This window comes from Pelodiscus sinensis, chromosome 4 (genome assembly GCF_049634645.1).
Source record: "Pelodiscus sinensis isolate JC-2024 chromosome 4, ASM4963464v1, whole genome shotgun sequence".
NCBI classification, from domain to species: Eukaryota; Metazoa; Chordata; order Testudines; family Trionychidae; genus Pelodiscus; species Pelodiscus sinensis.
In genome coordinates, this window is record NC_134714.1 from 8,042,072 (window position 1) to 8,063,755 (window position 21,684).

The 21,684-nt window shown below is 47.0% G+C and overlaps 1 protein-coding gene across 5 annotated transcripts in view; it reads right to left on the minus strand.

Moving 5' to 3' along the window:
• DDHD1 (DDHD domain containing 1) overlaps positions 1 to 21,363 on the minus strand; it is an 85,457-nt gene extending 64,094 nt beyond the window's left edge. For 3 of the 5 annotated variants that reach the window (XM_075926221.1, XM_075926219.1, XM_075926223.1), the window contains exons 1-2: positions 20,713 to 21,363; positions 8,285 to 8,458 (exon numbers count right to left, since the gene is read on the minus strand). In XM_075926221.1, coding sequence (XP_075782336.1) covers positions 8,285 to 8,458; positions 20,713 to 21,292 — 754 coding nt within the window. In that variant the 5' untranslated portion in view covers positions 21,293 to 21,363. The remainder of the gene's footprint in view (positions 1 to 8,284; positions 8,459 to 20,712) is intronic. The other 2 variants (XM_075926222.1, XM_075926220.1) reach the window with 1 other exon arrangement.
• Positions 21,364 to 21,684: the final 321 nt, after the last annotated feature.

The window sequence follows — 21,684 nt, forward strand, 5'->3', positions numbered from 1 at the left end:
ATGATCTGGAACAAACTGCTCTCGCACACCGGTCAAACAGGCAAACAACAGGTACCTTAAAGGTTACTTTTGATTAACTGCTTGTTGCATTTATTTGGGGTTTCCAGCAGCTAGTCTGAAAATGAGTCTCTTTCCCAAAAAGTGACTGTGTACAAATGGCATCTTCTGACTCAGCACAACTGTTCTGTATGTACTGATTCTTTAGTGACTAAGGGCCTGCCTACATGGTACCTTAGCCAATGCTAGCTGAGGCATAACACACAAACTAGTCTATATGCACTTTGCTAGCACACACTAAAAGTTCCCTACTGCGTATTAACTTAGTACTGCTTGCAGCGGGACTAATTAACATACACTAAGAAATTTATAGTGAGCATCAGCAGGATCCACATGGGCTACTAAATGTGATAGATGCTACTGTGCTCTAGAATTTACAACCCAGCTACCATGGACAAGCCTTAAAGAAATCTCTCTTTTAGTCAGCCCCCTTTTAGTTCCAGAAAGCCAATGTCTAAGAATGTGTGATTAATTTCTGAGAGAATGAAATGGATTCTCTATTTTAGTCCCTGAATTAACAAAAATCTCTACACTCCAACTACCACAACTCCACGGACAACAATGGGCCTGATTCCTCCTTTCATGTAGGCCAGTATAAACTGGGAGGAGAGGCACCACTTGGAGAGTTAGAGATATAATGCTGATTTATCAGAGTAGAGAATCAAGCTCATAAAGGCTGTATTCTTGCAACTGAAGAAAGAATTTGATCTACAGAATCGGTCAATGCCTGGTGATCACATACTAGCCAGAAAAACCTGGTTTTACTTTCCCAGGTTGAATTTGCTAGGCTAGCAAGTAAACAAAAAAATCCTCCTTTCAAAAAAAAAAAAAAAAAAAAAAAAAGTTCCTGACCTGATTAATCTGCAGCCACTGAGGCAAACCACCCAGGTAGCCCAGAATGCAATTTTTATAGAGTCAGTTATGGGAGTACAGCCGCATTTTAAACATGCAAGCGCATAACAAAACCAAATACACAGTAAGTGCAGGTTTCTAACACGAAATTCATTCAATTTCAAATATAGTATATTTCAAAATTAATTTAAATGATAGCCTCAGAATGATTTTCTGCACCTTTGATCCAATATAAGGGTATTTACTTTGTACTCTTTGTTTGTTTTCAAGGTCAACTTCTAGCCTCCCTACTTTCTAAGTAAATGTGAATACGCATGAAACACCATCTATTAAAAGATCACAGACAGTGCCACAAAAGCAATTAATATTGAATGGTTAAGTGAAATGTTTTAGAACAGTGGTGTCCAACCTTGTGGCTGGGGAGGGTGAACACAATTTTTATTTAATTATAAATGGAAAATGTTTTCTCTGAACCAGGCCCTGCATTTTGAAATATGTTTGAATTACCTGTCTCTACATCAATGGTCCTCACATTTTCAGGGATTGTGACTCCCTTACCCTTGTCCATCCCCCAAACTCCATGCTTGGTGCTGGGACTGCAGCTTGGAGGGCGGGGGAGGGACACAACACATGGACAGGGGTGAGGTTGCAGTTGAGCAAATGACAGATCTGGGGCCAGGAAAGGAGGCTAGGTTGAGGGCAGGCCCAGCGGGGAAGGCTGGGGCAAGGCAAGGTACTAGGGCCACAGCAGAGCTGGCAGGGATCCTGCTGTACCTCCTTAAATGTTTCTCTATGCCCCTCAGTTTGGGGACCTCTGCTCCATTGGAGGCACACAAGGGACATCATCTTGTCAACTGACTCCCATCACTTCTGCGGCTGCCCCACAAGTAGTCTGGTCTGAGTCAGGAATATACTTGGCAGCTGCAGTCCTTTCCCTTTTGTATGTGACGCCTTCACAGGGCAGCTGCTCAAATGCAGGGCAGAGGAGAGAGTAGCAGCTTTAACTTGTGCCAGCTGGCTACCGTTTCTAAGGGACCATTTGCCAGCTGAGCCCAGCTGGAGCATGCCACTGTACAGTGATTCTCCCCATTCCCTCCCTCCAGCCAATACACCCCAATGTCAATCCTTGACATGACCTATCCTGCAGTTCTTGGAATACAGCAACTCTATGGCTCCCAGGGATTCCCCTGCACCCAGGATATCTGTAGCAAGAGCTAAACCCATTCACAGTGCCCTTTGTGAAACCCGAGGCACAAAAACAGAACAAAGCATTTCTGCCAAAATACTGATTGTAATCCCAGACTTGAAATATGTTCAACCCTCAGGTCAGACACCACCACTCTTGCAAAGAAAGAAATGTGTTTTTTTTCTTTTTAAGATCTGATATTAGCACCACACTGAGCTTTCCAACAATAGATTTACTTTTTAAAACCTGCCAGGGCCTGAATTCAGGCTTCTCTTTCTCCTACAAGAGCTGTAGACGCTGCATGTATACCACAAAAGCAGTGGTTCTCAAACTTTTTGGCCCATGGACACCTGGCAAATCTTTCCACATACCACCAGCTGCTAATGCAAAGTGACTGTTAATTACATAATTATGCCCAAGCCATTTTGCTAGTGATGTGGCTAGCGAAATACTTAAATTTAAAATTAAACAGATTAAGCGTTTTCATTGAATCATAGAACACTAGAACTGGAAGGGACCTTGAAAGGTCATCGAGTTTTAACTTTCTCCTGTTAGTTTATCAAACTTCATTTAAATGAATATTTTACTGTATTTAATGTCCAACAAAAAAGGTTTAAATGTTTTCTTTATTTATGGCAAGGGTGGGGAACATTTTTTGGGTTCAGAGCTGAGCTCAAATCATGGACCACCTGGGAGGCGAACATGGACCACTAGTGGTCCAGGGACCAAACTTTGAGAACCCACTGCACTAAAGAACTCAGCTCTCTGCACTCATTTTACGTCATCTATTACATAAAAAACCCTAAACTTTAACTCTAGCCCTGGCTAGCATGTAAAGAAAAAAGTGATTTCTGAATTCATTGTGTAGAAATGTAGTTAAAGTCCATCTGCATGTTATCAGCGACTTAAGACCTTACAGATTTTTGTACTGATTTTGAAAGCATTTTTTTCAATTAAGTATTGCTGCACAGAATAAATAACAAATGTGAAATTTAAAAATTTTTCATTTCAGCCTCCCTCAAGAATTTTGGCATATACTTGGACTTATTACACAGTAGGTCTATAAATATAGTTACAGGGTATATACAGTACAAGAAAAGCATGTGTAGGTCCTTTAAGAAAGCCAGTTTTTCTAGAAAACAATCAGATATAAAGCAAAATGCAGGACTATGTAGCACTTTAAAGACTAACAAGATGGTTTATTAGATGATGAGTTTTCGTGGGCCAGACCCACTTCCTGAGATCAAATAGATCAAACATCATCTAATAAACCATCTTGTTAGTCTTTAAAGTGCTACATAGTCCTGCATTTTACTTCAGCTACACCAGACTAACACAGCTACATTACTATTACTATCAGATATAAACAAATTATTTACAGACACACCCAAGATTTTTTCTTTAACTTAAAAAGTGATGCATCACAAATTCCTGGAAGATTGTAACTAAGAACCGCATCCTTAATCCACAGTGATTCATCTTCCAGCCTATGCTCATAGGAATTTACAACTGCTGGGTTCATGAATGCTGGGTTAGAGATATTTATAATTTCTCGGTTCAATCTATAGTACAAGAATGAATAAATCCTATATGGAGGGGAAAAAAGCCTTACAGAGTTACATGGACTATCCAAAACCAAAATTTTAAAAGTTAATTTGGGAGCCTTAAAATTTAACATTGTCTCTTTAAAATACCACCAAAAAGTCAAACTAACAATCACGATATTTCTGTTTAACAAAACAGAACTTATGCACAGTTTTGGAGGTTTTCAACAGTCATTGGAAGTGTTTTAAACAGTCATGTTTTAAGGATCTCTGTAGAAAGGGTTGCCAAATGTCTAATCACACAAACCCAAACACTTTTGCCTCACCCTCTTTCCAAGGCCCTGCCCACTCTTCCTCCGTCCTCCCCACCCCCGTCATTTCTGTCCCCCATTCTTGCTCACTTGCACCGGGCTGGGGTAGGAGGTTGGAGTGCAGAAGGGGATAAGGAGTACAGGCTCCAGTTAGGTTGTGATTACTTTGAATGGCTCCCAGGTGGCAGTGAAGTGGGGCTTAAGAAGGTCCCCTACCTGCCCTGGCCCTGTGCCACTCCCAGAAGCCCCTGGGGAGCAGACCAGGGAGTTCCATGGCTGCTCTCACCACTGGCCATAGTTTCTGGTCGTCAGCAGCTGAGATGGTATTGGGGGAGGATAGAGCTTGGAGACCTATGTCTCCCTCTCCACACCCTCCCCAGGCTGCAGGGACATACCAGCTGCTTCTAGGAGCAGCACAGAGACAGAGCAAGCAGGGGGTCTACCTTTTCCCCACTGCGCCATTTGCAGCATGAAATCTCCTGGTTTGGCTTCTGTAGCCTCCGGGTGACAGAGCCTGATTCTGGGAGTCTCACAGCAAAACCAGGAGGGTTGGCTACCCTAGCCATATGGCCAAATATCAATCTCTATTTCAAATAAAGCTACTATACAGTAAGATAATTTGTGCTTGATTTGTGGTATATAATTAGTTAATTGAAGTAGAGGCAGACTTTTTTTTAAGCAAGGTTTAGGTTAGCCATTAGGAAAAGCTTCCTAGCTGGAAAGCTAGTTAAATACCTGGAACAAATTATCTAGTAAGTTTGTGGACTGTCACTGGAGGTTTTTAAAAACCAGTTTAGCCAAACATCTGTCAAGGATGGTCTAGATAATACTTAGTCCTGCCTTGATACATGGGGCTGGACCAGGTGACTTACTGAAGTTCCTTACTGTCCGATATGTCTGTGATTCTAATTTATGAGGATTTAAAAAAAGAAGGCAATCCTTCCATGGGCAGGTTATTCCATTAGAGGGTTACCTGCACCTTCTTTTAAAGTATCCAGTACTGGTTACTGCAGGACACAGGATATCCAGCTAAACCTGATTTAGCAAGGCAATTCTTACTTGCCCAGGACCAACCATTGACATACCTGCATAAATGCTGCTTATTTTCCCTGATGAAGGATTGGGATCCAGGATGAGAACTAGGCAAAGGATAACTTGAGTCAGGCTTCCTTTGCCTAAAGGGAAGGACATTTCCCTGATGGGGAACCACAGAACTAAGAAAAAAACCAGATATGCGGAGAGTGGCACTTGGACTAGCTATTACGCCATTCACCACTGGTGCATATGGCGCTTTTCGGCAGCACAGCAAATACAAATGCATTTTCTCCCCTTAGCACTGACATTTTTGGGGACTAGCATTTACTGGGGTGGACGATTCATGTCTGAAGAGGGGGAGCAGCATCACTTGGCACATACTTAAGTGTGACTCGTCTGCAAGTATAGCACTGTGGGACTGCAGTAGAATGGAGTGAGTTAAACATTCGATAAACTATTGGTTCATTTTCTGAAGAGGATCAGCTGGACAACGGCAACAGAAGAGCAAATGAAATGACAGTGAGAAGGTGCCTCAATCACTAGGCTAAAGGATCGCACAGGCTGTCCCAGGGTTTTCAGGTCAAATTGGGGTGAGGGCGCTAAACAAACACAGTTAAAAGGAACTAAACTTCTTCCTGTCTACAGGGATAGAGAAGGACTTCTGCCTTGAAATGCTTCAGCCTGTAGCCACCTGCTGCACATGATTGTATGCTAGCCTCAGCCATCTGGATTACTGAAGTCTGGTATACAATGTGCTTTTTAGATAACAGAGGTTATTTTTAAATACATGTTAATACTCGGATGTATATGTGTGAAAATAATTAAGTCTTATCATTCTTTTTGGTTTTCTTCTATTACACTTTTGCTGCGATTTTAGGATGTTTCTTACAGTTTTGCATGTTAGTATCACATTTCTACAGTGCTTTCAATAAATAGCGTAGCTATGAGTAGGGTTGTTGGGTATCAGGTTTCTGACAAGAACACCTGGTTGAAAAGGGACCCTGGTAGCTCCGGTCAGCACTGCTGACCAGGCCATTAAATGTACAATTGGCAGGGCTGGCAAGCTGTCTACCTGTCACCACGTGACTTGTCCCTCAGCTCCTAGGCAGAGTCAGGGCAAAGGGAGCTCTGCACACTGCCCCTGCTTCAAGCACTAGCTCTGCAGCTCCCATGGCTGGGAATCACAGCCAATGGGAGCTGTAGGGGCAGAGTCTGCAGGCCAAGACAGCAAGCAGAGCCACCTGCTGCGCCTTCACCTAAGATCCAAGAGACATGTCAGATTCTGGGACCTATCTCCACCCCCCCGAACCCACAATCCCGAACCCCAACTCCATGAACCTCTCATTCATTTCTGTCCTAATTCCAGAACCCACACCCCTCATGCTTTCCCACACCCCAAATCCCAGCCCCAGGCTGGTGAAAATGAGCGAGCGAGTGAGGATGGAGTACAGCAAGCAACAAAGGGAGGGTGGATGGAGTTAGCAGGAGGCAGGGACTCGGAGAAAGGGTGGAGCGGGGGCAGGGCAATGGTGTTCAGTTTTGTGCAATTAGACAGTTGGCAACCCTAGCAGTGAGTGATAATTAAGACGTCTAGTTTACCATCAGTTAGTGCTAATGAGAGCTACATACAAGCCTTGAGAGGATAAAATATTGCTTAGTGTAGTACACTATTGTTATCAATAGGGTTGCCAGGTGTCCGGTTTTGAACCGGACAGTCCAGTATTTGAGCTTTCTGTTCAGGAAACAAATTGAGAAAATATAAATGTCCCATATTTTCTAAATAAGATGTAATGTTGATTGTGATGTAATGTCAAGTGCGTCCGGTATTTTTGTTGAAACCATCTAGCGACCCTAGTTATCAACTGTAGCAGACATATACAAAACATTCATTAAATTCACACACACAATATACCTTCCCAACTAACTCCTGAGAGGAATGCTTTAATTTATGTCCAAAGCTTTTCAAATGTGTATTTAAAAAAAAGTTTAACAGTAAAGTTATTCTAATAAAAAAATATACTAAAGCCCTAATTACAGTAAAACTCCATTAGTCCGGCATCCAATGCTCCGGGACTCCTGATGGTCCGGCACCGGACAGGCTTCCCCCATTCAGCTGGACAGGCTTCCCCCATTCAGCTGACCAGCAGCTGAATTGGGGAAGCCGGGAGCAGAGCAGCTGAAGTGCTGCCGGGTTGGTCCCGCAGCGCCAAAGGATGGCGCTGCGGGACCAACCCGGCAGGACCCCAGCTGCTCTGCCCCAGGGGTCCCTATAAGCAGCTGGAGTGCTGCTGGGTTGGTGCCGTAGCGCCGCCCCTCGGCGCTGCGGGACCAACCCGGCAGCACCCCAGCTGCTCTATTGCAGGCATCCTGGGACGCCTGGAGCAGAGCTGGACTATCGTAAGGGGGGGCTATAAAGGGTCTGGGGTGGCATCCCCTCCCACCCCACTCCAGACCCCTCATAGCCCCCCCTTCTGATAGTCCGGCATATCTGATAATCCATCACCCCCTGGGTCCTAAAGGTGCCGGATTATCGGAAGTTTACTGTAATTTGTATTTTGAAGTCCTTGTAACTGCAGTTATTGGTTTAGTGAGAACTTGACAAGTAGTTACAAGCAAGGACAAAAACTAGTAAATTAAGAATACTGAATTTGTTGTGCTGTACTTATTCTGTACTGATTAGTACTGATTCTAATGCCCATGGTAACTAGTTCAACACCTCTGATTTCAGTGGGGTGACCTTAAAAACGTGAAATGATTTTGATTCGCATACTTGAGAAACATCAGTTCCATATTCTTAGCCTGGTCATTAAAATATATACCGAATTTACTGCAACTTCAACTACTCTGAAGTTCTAGACTAATCCAGAACGAAAAACGAAATGTATGATCTGTGAAAATGATTGATCCTTCAGGGCAGAATTATGGGAATCTGTGTGACTTTTAGAGCCAGTTTAGACTGAGGTCATCAGCTCTTTTCCTGACCCATGGACAGAAAACTTGAAACTAAAATGAGACCTTCAGATATAATAAAAAGTCACAACATGAAACAAGGGAAAACGGGGAGAAGACAAGAAAGTCGCCCATGAGTTTAGTTTTACACGGAATGCTGTGAGTTTTTGAGATTCAGTGATAAATCCTAGAACCATCAAGCTATACTGAAAAATGCAACCAGAGCGAATAATTGCTAGTCACCATGCAATATTAAAAAGATTGCAGAATATACTAAACATTCATATTTATAGAAATCTTTTTATAACCACAGTAATACAAATAAATAAAACAGTCCAGCAGTAACTTACCCTCTTTCCCATCTACAGGTTTTGATACTTCCATATCAAAGTTCTCTTGCATTTGTTGGCCTCTGAAACAATTGAGGTGTTCTTGTTCTATTAGATTACTTTCTTCTTCTTCTAATGGTTGCCATGTACCATCAATAAACCACTGCCCACGCATTACAGGGATTTTATCCGTTTCTAAAAGGGAAACAGGAGGGATTTAGTATTCAACATACCAGAAATGGCACTAAATAAGTAAAAGAATTACAATTTTGTTTCGTTTTGATGACAATCTAAGTCCATTGTTGGAATCCATAATTGGTAATTGCTGTTGACTTATTACTAAAAAGTATTTTTTTTTCTTTGGGGCCCAAGTCAGTATTTTTAAAATGGTCCAGTTTACACAGTAACTTTTAGGGATTTCCTCAGTAAGGAAGCCAGAAATTCTTTTAAAATATAAAACTGAATTCTCATTAAGGGCCAATTTTTTAGTCTCGCTCCAACCTCTAAATCTGCATGAACCTATTTGTATTTACAAAATGAATAGTTGGACATTCATCTTCCTAGTTCGCACACAAAATATCAGTGGTCTATGCTGAAAGTTGCATCCAAGTGTATCATAGGTAGAAGTGGTTGTTGCCCAATGTAAGTGAAAGATCTGCAGGTAGCAATTTGCAACTCTTTCCTTTCTGCAAGCTAATATTGTCAAAGTGAAAAACTGGGACACTATAGTTAGGGGCATCACCTGTGAAGTGTTTTGTGGAAGACAAGGGAGTTGGTAGAGAAATGGGAAGCAAAAGCACATCCTTCTCCCCTACACCAAAATGAAGGATAATTTTACATACTGGGTGAACAGTTTTTATCCTAGGCTACATCTATACTACATGCTTCTTGTGCAAGAAGCCTTTTGCGCAAAAGTTTTTGCACAAAAATTTCTTCTGCAAGAGCACATCCATGCCTCAAAGCACATCGCAAATGAAGCCTTCTTCCCTCCCTTCTGGGATCACAGTTTTGAAAGAGAAACAGCTCCACAGCTGCTTTTCTGAGTGGTGTGAGGGGCAAGCAGGAGAACCTGTCTGGGGCTTCCCGCTGTGTCCATGGGCCTGATCTGGGAACTTGGCATGCCAGATCCGGTTCGTGGGCTATATTTTGCCCAGGCCAGAGCTACAATTAAACAAATTTGGACATATTCTGTATGAATGGGAGCTAAACTCCAGACAATCACAAGTTCTTCAGAAAAAGACCAACAATGAACTTGGCTCACTATTGAAAAGAGCTAGGCCCTCCTTGTAAAGAGATTTTTGGGGAAGGACTGGAGAAATCAGGTCTTCTCTGGACAGACTGTCAACAGCTGGGGCGAAATGAAAAAAACAAACAAAAGGAGGCACAGACAAGAACAGTAAAATTATCACCACTAAGTTTTAACCTTTGTCATTATAAGTTCTAACCAACAGTAGTAATGTTTTCTACAGTAGTAATGTTTTCTACAGATTATATTTTATTCTTTGTTCTTTTTTCCCCTTCTTATTTACAAAAGCACCCCTTAGGTTGGGGCTGGTTTTTTTTTTTTTTAAAGCTTTCCCGCTAACAATACATGAACAGCATATGGGTATAATTCTTATGGGTGAATGGGAGAACCAAGAAGGCTAGGTCTTTCCAGCATTCTAACAGAATTACTATAGAGCGCATACATTGGAAAAGCTATTTGAAAAACTTTTTCATGGCAGGGGCAACAAAGGGAGAAACTGCTTCCAGAGTACCCTGAATGGAGGGTTATAGAAGGTGGCCCGGGAGGAACCTAGCTTCCTTCACCTGGTGTTGTCAGATGCTCAAACAACAACAAGAGAAACCCCCTAAGGTGCCTGAATTGACGACATCACAGAGCCCGCTAGTGACTAGGACAACTGCAAGTAGCCTTGTAAGGGAGCAGCAAGCCTTTAAGTCCCAATTCCTCACCACAGACAGCTTCAGGTTCCACACAATGCAAGCTTTTCTCACTTCAAGGTTCCCCTGATCCCCCTCCTCCCCCAAAGGAACCTGGTTGTTTAACTACAGGAATATAAAAAATGAGGAAAATAGCAAAATTCCAAAAAATGTCTATATATAGAAAGATTTTTCTGATAGGTTCTAATGGTCTTGTGGGTGGCTATAAGTCCATAGAGCTATGCCCTGGCTCTGAATGCAAGAGTTCCTAGAGCCAAATCCCAGCAATGCCTTGGTAGCAGGGATATATCTAATTCTACTTTAACTGTGGTTTGTGCCTTAGTAGTGGGGATATAGCTAATCATAATGGACTTGTCTTGCCTCAAAAAGCCATAAAACATATAGAAATGTATTTGTATATTGCACTCAAATTAGGATATGCACAAAAAAAATGAAACAAAAAAATTGTTACAGCTTCTACCAACGGATGGTGAAATCCCAAAACTTTCATTTCAGCGTTATTTGGGTCCTTAATTTTTGTTTTCCTTCATTTAAAGGTGGGTCTGGCGACAAGGGGTTCAGTATGCAGGCTGTCCTGTGGAGAGATGACTACCCCAGTCCTCTCTCACCACAGCAGCTTGGGGCCATGTGAGAAGTACCTCTTCATGATCACTGCAGCTACAGCGGGCACAGTCAGAGGAGGGGTGCATGACCTCTAGCTGGACCAGATCCAGGTATGTCTGCCAAAGGCACTCCGCAGCCAGACTGAGGAATGCAGCGAAGTGTGTGCTTTCCCCAAGTTCCCTGAAAAAGGGGAACAGCTAGCAATGTTTCTCTACAAATTGGGGAAGCGACGTTTGGGGGGTGGGAGGCTTAAGACGGGGGCAGTCCTGAACAAGGGGGGGCACCCCCAGCCATCCACTTTCATCTGCCTGGCAATTCTGTCACTTTTCTGAATGGTTTTATGATGAGCAATCCAATTCCAGAGGCATCCCATTTTCCTGATCAAACCCTCACCTTGCTTTAAGTTACAACAAGAGGAAGCTGTACAATGAATTTGGTGATCTTAGTTCTTACTGTTTAAGAGATCTTGGACAAACAGACAAACTCTCTCAAAAATACAGTATATATGCACACACAAACTTTAAAAATAAATTTGAATGACAAGTGGAAGAAAAAAGAGAAACATAAACCAGAAAGTATTTTGTTCCAATTATTCACAAACTGTATTAGTCTAAAGCTGTTTTTTCCCCTAAACAAAAGAAATTAAACTGCACAAAAAAGTTACCTAATTTCATAGACAGCAGATGTGTTTCTGGGAGGAGTTGTAAGAAAGCTCTCTCTGCAGGGAGCACGTTCGTTTTAATGTACCAGTAAGAGCTCTGTTTTGATATATAGTTGTTTTTAAATCATTACACAACAATCAATTTTTAAAATCACAGAGCCATATACCAAAACCAAAGAGCTGCGGCTGACAATTAAGGCAGGCATTTCTAGCAATTAGGACTAAACAAACCTGCCACCACGGAGATTAAAAGAATAAAAAGCAAAATAAACCCAGGAAACATCAAATCAGTGGTAGAATGATGACTAATCAATAGTTAGTATGAATGAAGGGATAAAGGCCTATGGACACCAATCTGAATGGCTCATAAGTCCTTATGAAAGGAAAAGATTTTTAAAATAGTATTTATGGGTACGTCTAGACTACCCGGCATAGGAAAATGAAGCTGCGATTTAAATAATCGCCGCTTCATTTAAATGGCTGCTGTGCTGAGCCGATCAGCTGTTTACCGTGCTTAGCCGACAAACAGATGATTGGCTCAGCGTGACAGCCATTTAAATTTAAATAAAGCGGCGATTATTTAAATTGCCGCTTCATTTTCCTATGCTCGGTAGTCTAATCTACATGCCTCTGTCGCCAGAGGCATGTAGTCTAGATGTACCCCATATGTATTTAAAAACAACTTTTCCTTTCCAAAGGATTTACTCCATTATCAGTGTGAGTGCAAAATTCATTAAGGTCACTGGAAGCGCATGAGACTGCATGTATACACAACACTTTAAGGCAGGAATTGAATACTGCATCCAGTTAAAACTGGAGGACAAATTCTGCCCAAACTGCAATTCCTCTTCACTTCTCATCTCCACTAGGGATTTTAGATATCAATTCATTGAATAACGGTGTAACCTCATCAACACTTAGCGGTTACACGATTATTTGATAATCCTCGAGGTGGGGCTGCCAACCAGTGCGCTCCTGGCCGCACTCCTGGGGAGTCCCCTATCATCCCACGCTGCTGCCTCTGTACCAGAGGCAGCCGTACAAGGTGGCAGGTGGGAGCCAGTACACGAGAGGAGCCGGTTTAAAAACAGGTTTCCTGCCGCCCCACGCTGTTGCCTCTGATATAGAGGCAGCAGAGTGGGATGGCAGCAGTCTCTGTGTCCACAGTGGAGCACAGCTTCCTGCAGACGAGGCTGCCCTGGCATCCCACAAAGCCTGGGCCTACTGAAGACAGAGGATGCTTTACAGCAGCCTCCCCTGCTCCCTCCTCCATGCTGCTTCCCCTTTGTCTTTCAACTATTGCCCCATCTCCAAGTTCACTGAATGCACTGTCTGCAATAACTGTCTGGAATTCCTCTCTTTCAGTACTATCCTAGAAACCTTTCAATCAGATTTCAGCCCCTTACACTCCACCAAAACCATTCATCCTAAGTCTCTAATGACCTTTTCCTGCTAATACCAAGAGCAAGTACTTTCTGTTGGACAAGAGACGAGAAAGCAATCCCATGATAGGGACGTGAATAGTCGGCTAACGGATAAGCCTGGGTTTATCAGTTAATCTAGCCAACTACTCCCCCTCCCTCCCCGTTTGCTGCCTCTGTCTCAGAGGGCTGGCCACGGACAGAGGCTGCTCCAGCCAGGCAAGCAGCCCTGCTCAATGCCGAGTCTGGGTCCTACCCCTGCTGCGGCTCTGCTGTTAAAATGTACTAAGAGCCGGGTGGGCAGTCCAGCTCTTACTACATTTAAAATGCAGCGCTGCAGCAGGGGTAGGTCCCAGATCTGGCATGAGCCAGGGCTAAGCCGGGCTGCTTTCCCCAAATAACTAATCAAGTATTCAATAAAAATTCTATTGACTACTTGATTAGCCAATTGACAGCACCTTAACATCCCTATTCCACGCCCAAGATTTTTCACTAAACTTCTAACTGCCAAAATCTGAGACTGAACAACAGGGGATGGATCTCTTAAAATTGCCCTTTTCTGTTCATAATCCTCAGAAGCATATGGTACTGGCCACTGTCAGAGACACGATACAGGCCTGGATGGACTATTGGTATGACCCAATATGGCCAATCTTATGACCCAAGGTGTTAGCTCTAGGCAGTGCTTGTTTTGTGACGGTACACACCGGTATGGCATACCGTCACCTTTTTTTGGGAGCACTCGCCACTTTCCCCTGACCCTGGGAGCACTCGCGTTGTGCAGGTATTTTCTAATTAAGGAAGCAGTGCCCAACAGAAGCCCTCTTGGCGCACATGGCAATTAAAGGGGCCCCAACCGTATTTCGGCCCCAACCTCCCAGGTTTCCCTGGTTACAGGTAAGAAAAAGGATTGGGATTTTTGTTTTTAAATATGAACTTCTACTTGACAATATTCCTGAAATTTAAAATTTTAGTGAACACATTTCAATTTTATTTTTAACAGAAAAATTCACAAATAATTACTTCTGCAGTTACATACGAAAGAAAAAGGCGGGAACAAGAGTTGTAGCCAATGGAGTTGTAAGGATTAAGTATTAATACTGGCTGCAGCTATACAGTCAGGTTTCAATACTTCTTTAGGAAGAATATAAAATAAAGGAATTAAAGTTAGCTTAAATTTGGTTAAGAAAAATGTGTGTTATAAAGAAAGCTCTGACTAGCAAGTAGAAGGAAGTCCTTGAAAATAAGTGATAGGAGCAGAGGAATAAAGTATGGAGGATGCCTGGCTCAAAGAATAAGAAGATAAGGCTGTGTTTCTAAAAGGCCTCTGATTGATAGGGATGACTGCAGATGGTTTTAAATAAAACAAATAATCTGTCTTAAAATTAGTTCCTTACTTAGCCCACACACCTGTGTTAAAGCATATGGGAACTCACAGGCAACGGGAAAACTGTTAGACAGCAAGTGAAGGAACGCCATTAGGAATAAGGAGGTGATAAATTTAATAAAGATTAAGCTGGAAATAAGGATGAACTGTCACAAATTAGGGTTTAGCTGAAGTCAATAATTGGCAGTGACATCACTTGTTTGTGAAAGGGTATAAAAAGTAAGCTCTTAAACAATTCATTACTAATACCTGTCTAACCATATTGGAGTCTACCAATATGGGTCTAAGGGCCCCCATGTTTAGCCCATTTGTTAAGTGTCTAAATCAAATGGTTCTAAATGTTGTTACTGTTTGGTTATAGTAAATAGCTTATTATTTAGGCTGGTTTAGTGCAATTGTATACAGGCAGTCCCCGGGTTACGTACAAGATAGGGACTGTAGGTTTGTTCTTAAGTTGAATTTGTATGTAAGTTGGAACTGGCTTCCAGATTCAGCCGCTGCTGAAACTGACCAGAAGCCTGAGCTGCCCCGCAGCCCCAGCCCCTCCGCGGCTTTGCAAAGCCTCGAGGGAAGCCGGCAGCGGGACAGCCCAGGCGTGCCTGGGCTGCCCCGCTGCCCGAGCCCCTCCGTGGCTTTGCTCCGCGTCTTCCTGGTCTGCAGACCAGGGAGACGCGGAGCAGCTTTTCTCGCCCCGGAGTACACGGGCAGCGGGACCTCGAGGTCCTGCAGTCCGTGTCCTCCGGGGCGAGAAAAGCCCCGTTCGTAACTGCGGATCCGACGTAAGTCAGATCCGCATAATTCGGGGACTGCCTGTAAGTACTCAGTCTTTGAATTTGATAAAAATGTATGGTTAAATTAGTGTTTGGTGGTTTCCCCTATTAATAATTTCAAATATTAACTCCAGCAACAAAGAACTTAATGTTATTTGCATCTCTCCTACATTTGCAGTTTAAATCACTATGCCATCATGAAAATTAGGCTATAAGCAAATTTTCAAAGGCCTTAAATGAAAATGCAGGGATCTTTAACCTACACTGCCTCCCTCAATGAATTATTTGTTTAGGTACTTGAGGTAAACAAATATTAACAAAATAAAACAGAAATTTTTATTCACTCATTAAAATAATGTTTTCTTAATTCCACAGGCTTCTCCTTGGCATTTGTGACGTCCATACAATCTTCCAGGAAAGACAAGGGAGATGAAACCTACATTTCTCATAGAAAAAGAGAAGCTCAAAATAAGTTCTCTCTCGTTCTCTCTCTCTCTCTCTCTCTCTCATAATAATTAAGATTTGGGGCCCCTGCCATACATTATACATCTGGGGGGGGGGGGGGAAGGAACAATGCCAATAGGTTTCTTCTTTGTAGGTCTACTTTAAGGGAAGTAGAAGTATTCCCTCCTAAAATATAAGCCGCATTCTCATGCTCAAGTAGGCAATGTCCAAAGGGGCGGGGAAAAAAATAATATATTGGTTTTCTCCTGACACGACACAATTCTTGTCTCAAGTCATAAATTTCTATTGCTAGATAGATATCTGTTCACAGAATGTGCAACCCTGACAAGCAACCTGAAATTAGAATTCAAACTAAAGAACATTCTGAGAACTAGAGTTATCAGCAGGACTGATTTATGACATTAAAAAATGGAATGTGTAACAGGGCCTACACTACAAAATGATTACCAAAGGGGAGCAAAGGTAAAGAAAAAATGCCAATCTATAAATATTTGATGGGTGTGAACATGAAACGGGATGAAATTAAGAATAGGGAAATTAGGCTGAGTATCAGAGATAAACCATCCAGTCACCACTATGATTAGGCTGTAGAACAAACTGACTTGCAAAGGAACGGGCAGAAAGTACATTGCTTGTGATTTTTGAAAATTAAACTGAGCAAAGCAATAGAAAAATGAATTGTAGGAAAAATCTTGCATTGGCAAGAGAATGGATTGAATGATCTAATCACCACAGAACTCAGATGGAAGAGGCATATGAATTATTTCTATGTGTAATCAAATATTCACGGACATGTCAATGGAAGAAAAGGAATGAAACATCAAATTACATAATTATCTAAAGGATTCCTCCAATAACTTTACTGATTGGATGACACACTTGCTGGGTTTGCAATATTCATTAAATAAATCTCCACTCACAGGGTAAAGATAACAGTCTCAATATTAATCTGGTCAAACTGTAACTCAATCTGGTGGTTCTGATGTTATAACAGACTTCTCAGATGGATGTAGGATATCTGAAGACTTCTAATGAAGAAATATTTTAGCAAGCAAAGTTTTAATCAAGTCCTTCCTGTCACTTGGGCTATAAATTTCATGTATTAGTTAATAAATTGTCAGTGTTCATTACAATAGTCTCTGGTCTACACTACAGAATTAGGTCGACATAGACATCTTATGTAGACCTAATTATGTCAGTGTCTACATTACAGCCTGGTTCAAGCCAATATAAGTGCCCCACTACAGTGGCATAACTCTGTCTCCACGAGAGGTGTGGGACTTTTATGTCAGTGTATTTAGGGCAATGCAATATCTGTGTGGATACTGCTCTACTTACATCAGCTGTCATTCTTATCAATTTCAGGGCTCCCCTTGGAGCCATGAAATTGATAAGAAAGGCTGACAGGATTCCTGCTGTGAACCTTGCACTGGGCTCAGCTGAGGCTGGCACCTGGTGGCAGAAGGGGATCTCCAGCTGCAAGCCCAGCTTCTGTCCATGTTCTCAGCTCCCCACTAGCAGCTCAGCAGTACCAACCAAGCTCTCAGCTCCCTGCAGGAGCCTGGCAGCAGAGAAGAGCAGTAGGCATTAGTGCACCATATAGCCAAGTAATACAGGCCTGCTGGAAGTGGATAGGCTGTATCGCTTGTGAGAGACAATTAAGGACTCAGAAATAGCAGGAAGACAAGAGGCCATACTGGGGCAAAGACTGGAGGAAATGTGAGAGTAAAAAGGGGTAGCTAGAGTAACAGATGATCAGAAGAAGGTCCCTGAAACACCAGGTGCTCTTTATCCAAACTCCTACCCTTATTTCAGTGTGGTAAGGCCAAGAATTGTGTTTCAGTTCATTTTCTGTGGACAGGAGCGCATCCGCCATTCTTAATCTTCTCATTACTATAAAGCTTATTTTCTCTTTTGTACAGTGTTGCTTTAGGTGCTGGCCTCTGGGAATCTCTCCTTTCAAACCTCAGAAATCCCTCTCTTTCTGAGCAGCATGTTATTATTTAAAACATCTGCTGCTCAGACTTAATTAGACTGAATCAGCTTCCAAAAAGGCACAGGATCAAGAAATTAAATCTTTCAACTGCTGATATATACTGTCTCTTGCCCTACAACAGGAAGCAATCCCTGCCCCACCTCACAACTGTGCTCATTTGATCCTGTCCTGACTGCTGGAACAGCTGCTAGGTGGAAGAGAACAGTTTTCCCTAATCCCAGCAGGATGACTTGCATAGTCTCCTCCCTGCAACCAGTGGCCAACTGTGTCCATCACCCACTCTCCTGTGATGTTGCAAGTGTTAAAGTTGTGGTAGGTGGGGAGAGTAAACAAGAGAAAGTCTTCTCTACTTGTTGCAGGGTGACAAAACAGAGAATATGAGTGATCTTTAAGGTCTTCTCATCCCCTGGTATAACTTTCTGAGTCTGTCTAGACAGCATTTTGGAGAATGCCTCCCAACAGACATAGGGCTATCAGGGCTTGTACTAACACTCTAAAAATAAATGTATAGATAGCCCTTTGAAATTGCATCTTGGGCTGGACTTCAGGCTAGGAAGCTTAAGGTGCTGTCTATACCACTAGTATCAGAATACATGTGCAAGCCACACTACCTCCAAGTTTTAGCCAGGATGGGTAGGAGTGGTGTCCCTAGTCTCTGTCAGAGGCTGGAAATGGATGACAGGAGAGGGGTTACTTGATAAATGACCAGTTCTTTTCATTCCCTTTGGGGCACCTGGCATTGGTCACTGTCGGATGACAGTATACTGGGCTAGATGGACCTTTGGTCTGACCCAGTATGGCCATTCTTGTGTTATCAACCCAGGTTGGGGAGGCCCAGAATGTAGGGGAGCAGAAAGGACGAGTCTCCCAGTTCCCAAATAAATTATACATACTCCATACTCCTTCGCTAATTCCACTATGAGTAAGGATGTGTAGGTATTGAAAGCAATGCCTCCTATGTTGTGCTTCGTCCACTACAGCTCTGTGTCTGTGGAGGGGGGATGATCTGAAAGAACAGATTAACCCTTCTCCTCAAATGACCTGCACTGCCTATGTACACTCACTGCAGGGAATAAAGGGGAAAGCGAAAACAGGCAATTTCCCCAGTTTGCAGGGGATTTACCCTACCTCTCCATCTATGTCACTCCTGCCATGATTCAAAGGGTGGGGGACATGTGGGGGCAAAGACAGGAGTATCAAGTCTCCCTCCTAATTCTGTACTGTCCAGGATGTGTGAGATTGAGGGTGCCTCCATGAATACAAATGAGTCAGCCTCCCTCCTCCATGTTCCTGCCCAGGTGGGGTTTGGGGGAGGGGGGCAAGAGAGATCAGGTGCCTGCTTTTTCTTCTCTCAGGAAGCTCTCCAGAGTAGGTGTTGGCCGCTAGGTAAGGAGTGAGGAGGACAATAGGGAAATGGGTGCCTGAGCATTCCCAGGGGCTAACAGGGCAGGTGCACCACCCTGATGGGGACTGAGGAGAGCAGGGGATAAAGGGAGCAGTAAATGACTGCTCCCCCCCCCCCCGGGGTACAGTTTGAGGGGAATAAGAAGTGGAGTGGCAGGTACCTCCCTGGGCAGGGCCTGAGGACAAAGTGGGAGAAAGCAGGTCCATTTCACCCCAAGCTGGTCCTGAGCGGGACAAAGGAGGCAGGCATAGATGCCTGGTATAATCCAGGCATAGCCTCATGGGGAGAAAGAGGTGGCCAGGTCCCTGTTGCAGACCCAAGGGGGTGAGATATGAGTGTCCACCTAGACCCAAGGGGGACCTGAGGGGAGGAGGATGTGCCCGCCCCCCCCCTTGAGGCCTAAGGGGGACAAAGGAGGGGCAGGTGCCCTCCCCAAGTGAGGCCTGAGGGCAACAGGGGGAGGGACAGCTGCCCACTCCTTGGGCAAGGGAGGTGCCCACCCCCACAGTGAGTGACTCGAGGGGGGAAGGCAAATGAGGGGCACATACCCACCCAGCCACAAGGGGGGGGGCGAGGAAGACTGGGGGAGGGTGGAGGTCCCAGTGTCCGCTCCTCCCCAGATGGGGCCTGAGAGGGACAAAAGAGGAGACCAGAGGGCACCTGAGTGAAGGTCCAGTCCCCACCTCCCGGGTGGGGCCTGAGAAGGACACGGGCAGGTGCCCGGCCCAGAGGGGGTGGGACGAAGGAGGGGAGCAGATGCTAGGCCGGGGGCAGGGAGAGAGATCAGGTGCTCGGCTCGGGAGCAGGAGAAAAAGGGGGGGGGGGAGAAGGAGAGAAGAGCTGGTGTCCAGCCCAGGGGAGGAGCCAGTGCCAGGTCTGCAGGGGGAGGGGGATGGGGGAGAGGTCAACGGCTGGTGCCTGGCCAGGAAGGGGGGGATGGACACCAAGGGAGCCCAGCCCAGGGGGGGAGTAACCAATGGGGGGGCCGAGACCCGGGCAGGAAGGGGGGACACCCCCCACGGGGGGCCGGGGCGGGGAAGGAGGGGGGACACCCCCCAAAGGGGGCCGGGCGGGGGGCTCCCCCCAAGGGGGGCCGGGGCGGGGAAGGGGCGCTCCCCCCAAGGGGGGCCGGGGCGGGGAAGGGGGGGACACCCCCCACGGGGGGCCGGGCGAGAGGGGGGCTCCCCCCAAGGGGGGCCGGGGCGGGGAAGGGGGGGACACCCCCCACGGGGGGCCGGGCGAGAGGGGGGCTCCCCCCAAGGGGGGCCGGGGCGGAGAAGGGGGGGACACCCCCCACGGGGGGCCGGGGCGGGGAAGGGAGGGGACACCCCCCACGGGGGGCCGGGGCGGGGAAGGGAGGGGACACCCCCCACGGGGGGCCGGGGCGGGGAAGGGAGGGGACACCCCCCACGGGGGGCCGGGGCGGGGAAGGGAGGGGACACCCCCCAAGAGGGGCCGGGGCGGGGAAGGGAGGGGACACCCCCCACGGGGGGCCGGGCGGGGAAGGGGGGGACACCCCCCAAGAGGGGCCGGGGCGGGGAAGGGAGGGGACACCCCCCACGGGGGGCCGGGGCGGGGAAGGGAGGGGACACCCCCCACGGGGGGCCGGGGCGGGGAAGGGAGGGGACACCCCCCACGGGGGGCCGGGCGAGAGGGGGGGCTCCCCCCACGGGGGGGCCGGGCGGGCGAGAGGGGGGACACCCCCCACGGGGGGCCGGGGCGGGGAAGGGAGGGGACACCCCCCACGGGGGGCCGGGCGAGAGGGGGGCTCCCCCCCGGGGGCGGGCGGCCCGCACTCACGCTGCCAGTAGACCGGGTAGCACTCGGCGCTGCTGAGCTCCACCTCGTAGAGGCCGCCGCGCACGCAGACGGGCGGGCCGGCGGCGGGCCCCAGGGCGCGGTAGGCCCGCTCGAGGCGCAGCGAGTCGTAGCCGATGAAGGGCTTCCAGCTCTTCTTGTCCTCGCGGTAGAGCCAGCGCACCTCCTCGGGCCCCAGCTCGCGCACCACCTCGTAGCGCGCCCGCCCGCCCGCCGAGCGCGGCCGCTTGCGCTCGGGCAGCGCGCCGGCCGCCAGGGAGAAGCCGCTGCCGCCGCTCTCGCTGCTCAGCCCGCCGCCCTCGCTGCCCTCGCCGCCCGTGGAGTAGCGCAGCGACGTGCCGGACTCGGCCGAGTCGAACTCGTAGCCGCCGCCCGCCTCGTCGCTCAGGCTGGGCTCGCGGCGGCGGCCGGGCTCGCCCTCGGAGGAGGAGGAGGAGAGCGGCGGCGGGGGGGGCTCGGCGCCCCGCGGCGGCCCCGCCTCGCCCCGGCCCGCGTGCTCGTAGCAGCAGCCGTAGCCGGCGTCGCTGCCCGGCGGCCAGGGGCCGGGCTCGGGGGACTCCATGCCGCGCGCCGGCAGCGCCCCCCGGCCCCGCGTCCAGCCGGCCCGCCTGCCGCAGCCGGCTCCAGCCCAGCGGGGCGGCGCGCGGCGGCGGCGTCACGCGCGCGGGGGCGGCGCGGCGCGGCCGGGGGAGGGGCGGCCATGTGACCCCCCCCCCTCGCGCTCACTGCCTGAGGGGAGAGTGACCCCCCCCTCGCGCTCACTGCCTGGGGGGGGAGTGACCCCCCCCCGCGTTCCTTGCCTGCCGGGGGGGGGGCAGTGACCCCCGCCCCCGCGCTCCCTCCTGAGGGGGGAGTGACCCCCCCTCCCCGCGCTCACTGCCTGGGGGGGGAGTGACCCCCCCTCCCCGCGCTCACTGCCTGAGGGGGAGTGACCCCCCCTCCCCGTGCTCACTG